The 7,391-nt window shown below is 40.6% G+C and overlaps 1 protein-coding gene across 1 annotated transcript; it reads left to right on the forward strand.

Moving 5' to 3' along the window:
- The first annotated feature begins 412 nt into the window (after positions 1 to 412).
- On the forward strand, positions 413 to 5,486 carry LOC116543487 (HLA class II histocompatibility antigen, DR alpha chain). The gene is made up of 5 exons (XM_032269061.1): positions 413 to 610; positions 2,970 to 3,215; positions 3,682 to 3,963; positions 4,254 to 4,419; positions 5,099 to 5,486. Exons 1-4 carry the CDS (start codon positions 529 to 531, stop codon positions 4,406 to 4,408), a joined length of 765 nt encoding a protein of 254 aa, XP_032124952.1. The 5' UTR covers positions 413 to 528; the 3' UTR covers positions 4,409 to 4,419; positions 5,099 to 5,486.
- The last annotated feature ends 1,905 nt before the right edge of the window (positions 5,487 to 7,391 follow it).

Below are 7,391 nucleotides of genomic sequence, written 5' to 3' on the forward strand. Positions count from 1 at the left end.
TTAGTGAAGCTATGTCACTCAATACTGCCAAAATTCAGACATTCTCCACAGCCAGACAATTTACCTTCTATTTGGGTAATTTATAGTCCATTACACACACTCTCCAGCTGTCATGGCACAGACATATGAACTGTGTTTAGTTCTCACTTTAGGGTGTTTTCATTGATTATATTCTCGCCAATGTGCTTCAGGTATATCCCTTTCTAGAACTCTGATGGGGATGAATGAATCTGTCAGTGATTGATCAACATTTTTAAATACTTGACTTATTGTTGTTGTTGTTCTGCTTGTTTAAGAACTTCTTTATCCAATGAGGTGAATGTCTTGTGTTCTGGACCCTTCGCAAGAACTCTTCCCCTAGCAACAGATGTGTCATCTCAAAATAGTTTTCTGATTGGCCAATGCTTAATTGATTTGCATTTTAATCATCAGACTCTATTAAAGCCCACAATCTCTTTTCTGTTATTCTTCTACGTTCTGTCTCACTCCTGAGCTCTATTGACTCCCAACAGAGCACCCAAGAAGAAAATGGCTGTAAGTGGAGTCTCGGTGCTAGGATTTTTCCTCATGATTGTGCTGATGAGCCCTCAGGAATCACGGGCTATCAAAGGTAGGTCCTGAGGGAGTAAAATCTGGGACAATAGACTATGAAGCATTGGAGAAATGGCCTGTGGATATTTGCAAGATAATCTGGAGAGTGAAAGAAAAGTGTGACAGGTATGATGTGGTCTAAACAGAAAACATAGTAAATTGTGGTTTGGTGGAGTTCTTCCCTCACCACAAATTGAAGTAAGTCAAATTTGGTTTAGAAGAAGAAAACTGAGTTGTGTGTTGATCAACTCAGCACCGTCCTGCTACAAGCCACACTGAGGGTTGGGAAGGAAGAATATTTTCTGGCAAGCATTAACAAGTTATATCTCTGGGCTTTAATATTCTTTCTGGAAAATTAATAAAATTAAAAACTAAAAACTGCACATAGTTTTGCTAGAATTAAATAATAAAAAAAGAAGTTATTAGCACTGTTCTTACCTGAATACATGATACAGTAGTTACTTTTTGGAGTGTGAATTCTTTCAGTATATATTTAGCACAAAATTGTGTTGAAGATTACTAGAAGGAAAAGTCATGAAAAAGCAACAATTCACCCAAGGAAAAGGGGAAGGAAGGCATGTTGATATAAATTGCCTCATGGGACAGTGATAGCTGTCCATCTCCATGCTGCAGTAGACCTTAGATCATGTTAACTTGGTAATGTTTCCAAGAGAGTAGAAAAATAAGTAAGGAATTGGGGAATCTGATGCTGTTCTCTCTCATCTCCAGAGCAACATTTGTGCTGTTGTAAAGACGTATTGTAGCAAAGTATTCTTCACTCAGCGTGACCCCCACAGAAGGTGTCAGGTAGACTTGAAATAAGCAAAGTAATAACCCAGCTCCCATATCCATAGTGGCAATTACAGATTTCTATTTCCCAAAAAGAGCCATACATTGGGATACTTACCTGGAAAGATAGAGGCTCTTCCCTTGTTTTGTGAAGGGACAGCTAGTATATTTGTGTGTGTTTGCATAGATGCAGATGCTAAATAAATTCCTAGGTTTATCAATACACAGTCAAATATTAAAATCTCTCGCCTTATCTTTAAAGGCTGAGAGAAAAAGATCTCTCACTCATCGACACACTCCACAGAGGCAGTATACTCTCCAATTGTAGCTTTCCTTTTTCATGTTGATTATTTCCATGGTGTTGGTTATTCTCAGTGTTAGCCGTAATAGAACGTGTTTCATTATAACAGTCCCAATTTAAGGAATTGCCAAGATCAATCCAAACGTGGCCCTTCTCACAGAGATAACCACCGTGTGGGTTTGGATGCAGGGAAGTAGGGGCTCTACAACACTATAAGGCCTCAGTCTTAATTTTCGGAATACTGCAGTCTCCAGTTATATTTTCCAAAGATTTGGCCCTTAAATAAAAAGAAGCTTCTGACTCTAAAATGTAAACAGTGCTTGTTACAGGCTTGTTGATATACTAAGAAATTACTTGCTTTATCTCATTTAAACTTAAAAACAAACCCCTGGGACGGGTATGGTGGCTTGTGCCTGTAATCCCAGAACTTTGGGAGGCTGAGGCAGGAGGATTACAAGGTCAAGGGATTGAGACAATCCTGGCTAACATGGTGAAACACTGTATCTACTAAAAATACAAAAATTAGCTGGGCATGGTGGCTTGTGTCTGTAATCCCAGCTACTTGGGAGGCTGAGGCAGGGGAATTGCTTGAACCAGGGAGGTGGAGGCTGCAGTGAGCCAAGATCGTGCCACTGCACTCCAGCCTGGGTGACACAGCAAGACTCTGTCTCAAAAACAAAAACAAACCCCTGACAGGATGGCAACCACAGCAGCACTACATAATAGGAAAGCTACACATAAATAGATAGAATAATCTCTTCAGTATCACTAGGTAAGTTGCTGAATAAGAATTCAAGATTTTATTTGATTCCAGAGTTTAAAACCAGCCTTTCAAACAGCATTTCTCTCTTTTTAGAGTACAATGTTCTGAGAAACAGATGCCCTGGAATTCTGGCCTAAGAGTATTTAGTGCCTGGGTAAAGAGAGGGAGAAAACATTTCTCTTTAGGGGCTGCTGCTGGATTTCTAAAAAGAAAGTAATTTCTCAGCTAGTAACATGGAGTCAAACAACAGCTTCACTGAGGGTTCTTTAGCCCTCATCTCCTTCAATCCACCCTCTTTATAACCAGTCCTTCTTCTCTCTTCCCAGCTTTGTTCAGCAGCATATCCTTCACCCAGACCTTGTCTTGTCACTCATCCCTACTTGCCATCATTCCTTCATTGCTCTTGGCCCAATCTCTCCCCACCACTTCCTGTCCACATGTATGTGACAGGAAGTGCCACATACATTTCCTTCTCCTGATTCCCCCCACCCAACTCCCTTTCTTTCTTTCTTTCTTGCCTTTCAGAAGAACACGTGATCATCCAGGCCGAGTTCTATCTGAACCCTGACCAAGCAGGGGAGTTTATGTTTGACTTTGATGGTGATGAGATTTTCCATGTGGATGTGGCAAAGAAGGAGACGGTCTGGCGGCTTGAAGAATTTGGGAAATTTGCCAGCTTTGAGGCCCAGGGTGCACTGGCCAACATAGCTGTGGACAAAGCCAACCTGGAAATCATGACAAAGCGCTCCAACAACACTCCGATCTCCAATGGTACCTCCCTCTCTTGCTGCACTCCTGGAAATGGGAATCCATAGTTTGAAAATAGATGCTTCAGCTCTGTGTTAGATTTTCCCTCTAAGGGGCCTAACTTTCCCATAAACAAGCCCCAAATTCTCAGGCCAGAGGTCTGAGAACTTTATGGGTTTGTTCCTATCTTGATGTGCTCAAGTGTTGTCTCTGTCACCCATACAGAGACAACACTTGGGTGTCTGAGTTCATGCTGGGGGAGCCAGAAGGGAAGTCCTTGCATATCTTATACCTCAATATTGCCTCAATTTCTTGGAGGAGGGCCTGTCAGAAATTGTTATTTGAGGATGTGGCATAGGCTTCTCAAGGCACAATTTCAATGACTTCTTCAGCTTTGGGGTTTTTAGATAGGTCTGTACCATAATTCAGCATGGGAGGGAGAGGACCAAGCCTAAGCAGTGATGGCTGATTTCTGTTATGTGTCCTTCAGTTCCTCCAGAGGTAACTGTGCTCACAGACAGCCCTGTGGAACTGGGAGAGCCCAACATCCTCATCTGTTTCATCGACAAGTTCACCCCACCAGTGGTCAATGTCACATGGCTTCAAAATGGAAAACCTGTCACTACAGGAGTGTCAGAGACAGTCTTCTTGCCCAGGGAAGACCACCTTTTCCGCAAGTTCCACTATCTCCCCTTTCTGCCCTCAACTGAGGACATTTATGACTGCAAGGTGGAGCACTGGGGCTTGGATGAGCCTCTTCTCAAGCACTGGGGTATGGACCATCACTCAATCTCCTTTATTTCAACGTTTTCTCCTATGATGTTTGTGTAGAACTCAGTGTCCTAACTGTTTCATAATATCTGCTACAATTAATATACCTGTCTTTTCCTATTACCCAGCTTCCTCCACTTTTTATTCTGCAATTCCCTCAATACATCATTCTGTCTTTGTCTTCTCTGATCTATGAATAATTATTCTCTTTATTAAGTATCTTACCTTTGGTTCTGAGTGTTACACCTTCCCACACTCATTACCATGTACTCTGCCTTATTTCTCCCACAGAGTATGATGCACCAAGCCCTCTTCCAGAGACTACAGAGAATGTGGTGTGTGCCCTGGGCCTGATTGTGGGTCTGGTGGGCATCATTGTTGGGACCATCTTCATCATCAAGGGTGTGCGCAAAAGCAATGCTACAGAACGCAGGGGGCCTCTGTGAGGCGCGTGAAGGTAGGTTACGTGTGGTCAGAGGAAGACATACATGGAGGTATCTGAGGGAGAAGAACAGGATGGGGAAAGAAAATGTAATGCATTTGAGAGACAAGATAGGAACAGATGTGGCTCTTGATTTCTCTTTGCTAGAACAAATCAGACATTAGTATCATCTGGTATCCCAAAGCTTCAGGGTCTCTCATCCCTTTCCATAGATGGGCGCCCAGATCATGGCTCCAGTCTTAGAAATTGTCTGCAGTAACTAAATCATCTCCAGTATCTACATTGTTTCATATTAGAATACTGAGTCTAAGTATCCAGAAATATAAACCTCAAGATTTGGGCACATCCTAGCTTATATTTCCTGGGGCAGATCATCAGTTCAGAAGCATTTCCAGATCCTGGCTCCTTTGGAATGAGGGTAGATTCATTGCATAAAATGGGAATCTCTTAGAGGCCAATGCCTTCTTTTGCTTCTTTAGTCTCAAATGTAGTATCAGAAACTGTAAAATAAGGTAAATCATAGTTGCTTATTATGTTCAGTTGGAGAGTAAGGTATATAGTCGATGTTGGAAAGGTTAGATGAACATTCAAAGACTTTTGTAAAGTCAAAGGATTAAGAGAGAAGAAGGAATCTGAAGCAAAGAGCTCAGAACTCATCTTAAACTCCTTAGTAACTATGTGTGTCTTGCTATAGGTGATGGTGTTTCTTAGAGAGAAGATCATGGAAGAAACTTCTGCTTTAAAAAGCTTTACAAAGCTGCAGTATTCCAATCCTTGACCTCAGTTGAAAACAATAATCTTTAGCATTTTCCAGCCCTGTAGCCACCCCAAGCATGGTTATGCATCCTCAATTGCTCCATGCTCTAACATCTAGCTGGCTTCCCTGTCTATTGCCTTTCCTGTATTTGTTTTCCTTTATTTCCCATCATTTTATTATTGCCATCCAATGCCTCTGGAATAAAACACGCTATGGAACTTTCTGAACATTCCATGGGGGCATCTCTTGTGTACTTATTGTTTGAGATTTCCTCAAAATGTTATTTTTCTGAACACAATAAACTATTTGATGATCTTGAGTGGAATTTTTGGTGTTTAAGCCAGTTCTTTGTGTGGCAGTGGGGAGTGGGGAGTCAGTGCTGGGGAATATATGTGATCCTTTCCTCATGAAATCTCTGAATGTTGAATTTATCTTATAAGCTCTGGAATTCATCTTACATACCCCGGTTCATTTGGGCTTGGTCTCATTTTGTGCATCTGCCGACAACCCTCTTGTGGTCTAGTTCTCAACAGGAAAACCTAAAGTGGGATTGGTTTGTTGGGAGATCTCTACTGAGCAATGACATAACTGCATCTTCAGTAGAGTGAATCTGAAACCCCAAGGTATGGACTCTGAGAATGTGTGGGATGGAGGGGAGCAGTTAGGGTTAGAGTGGGGAGAAGGAAAAGAGGAGGATCCATAAACATTACAGGATTTACACGTCAACATTGTTCATTCCAGACTTAATGAGCAAAGAGATTGGACGCTGAGGATTGGCCTTACCCATTCTATTAGACATAATCTCAGATGCCTATTTTATTATGGGGAGAGTAGTCTGATTCTTGAAACCATCTTATATTTGAAGATGTGTCTTTGAGTGGAAAAGCTGAGTGAAATTTGGGGTTGGGGAGAAAGATATGACATTAAGATGAGAGGAAAGAATATTTGAAACACAATGAACTATTGCTCATTTGTCTATAAAACTATGACTCGATATTTATTTCTAAACTAGTTTCCAGAGCCTGCCATACACCATAAAGATTAGTTATTCATGACAGTGTGATAGACTGCAAATAATTGCTGTTGAAATGAGTTAGGCTTGGATTTCATCTTGGCTGTATCATTTACTAGCTATGTTTTCACTGGTATCTTACTTAACTTAGCCTCACATTACTCATGAAAATACTGGTGTTAATTTTTACTACATTGAGTTATTATCAGAATTAAAAAGAAAATTCAAGCAAAGTAATTAGATACATGCTTAGTGATAATAAAATATTGCAAAAAGTTATACATTCTGTTGTTCTCAAAATTTCTACAGCTTGGTGATAAAAATCTAGGAGAAGCTAAACAAAACAAGGATAAATAAGACTTACTAATAAATAAGAAGTTTCTTGGCAGGGCGCGGTGGCTCACGCCTGTAATTCCAGCACTTTGGGAGGCTGAGATGGGCGGATCATGACTTCAGGAGATTGAGACCATCCTGGCCAACATGGTGAAACCCCATCTCTACTAAAAATACAAAAATTAGCCTGGTATGGTGGTGGGTGCCTGCAATCTCAGCTACTCAGGAGGCTGAGGCAGGAGAATCACTTGAACCCAGGAGGGGGAGGTTGCAGTGAGTGGAGATTGCATTACTGCACTCCAGCCTGACGACACAGCAAGACTTCATCTTAAAAAAAAAAGGTGTCTTTACTGATGGTTCAGAGAATCAAAGCAGAATCTTGAGAATATTGAAGGTAGAATAGGTTTGAGTGTCTTTGTGTCTTTCTTACATGACTACAAATTTTATTATAAAATAACACAGAGAATACACTAAAACTCAGACAAGTGTGGAATACAAAAGCAAAAAGCAAATCCATATACTACAAAGTAAGAAAACCAATTTTTATAGACTTTTATTTTTAGAGTTGTTTTAATTTAACAGAAAAATCACAGAAAGTTATAGAGAGTTCCTCCATCCCCAGTTTCTACAATGCTTAACATCCTGTATTAACGTGATACAATTAATTACAGTTGATGAACCAATACTGATAATTATTATTAACTAAAGTTCATAGTTATACTAGGGTTCACTCTGCATTACACAGTTGTATGGGTTCTGACATATACATAATGTCATATATCGACCATTATAGGATCTTACAAAATAGCTTTACTGATCTAAAAATGCCCCAGGCTCCATCTACTCATCCCTCCCTCCTCCCTCTGAACTATTGGCATTCACTGA

The sequence above is a fragment of the Sapajus apella genome, unplaced genomic scaffold (genome assembly GCF_009761245.1).
Source record: "Sapajus apella isolate SASKATOON/1434 unplaced genomic scaffold, GSC_monkey_1.0 scaffold188, whole genome shotgun sequence".
In the NCBI taxonomy this organism is placed as follows: domain Eukaryota; kingdom Metazoa; phylum Chordata; class Mammalia; order Primates; family Cebidae; genus Sapajus; species Sapajus apella.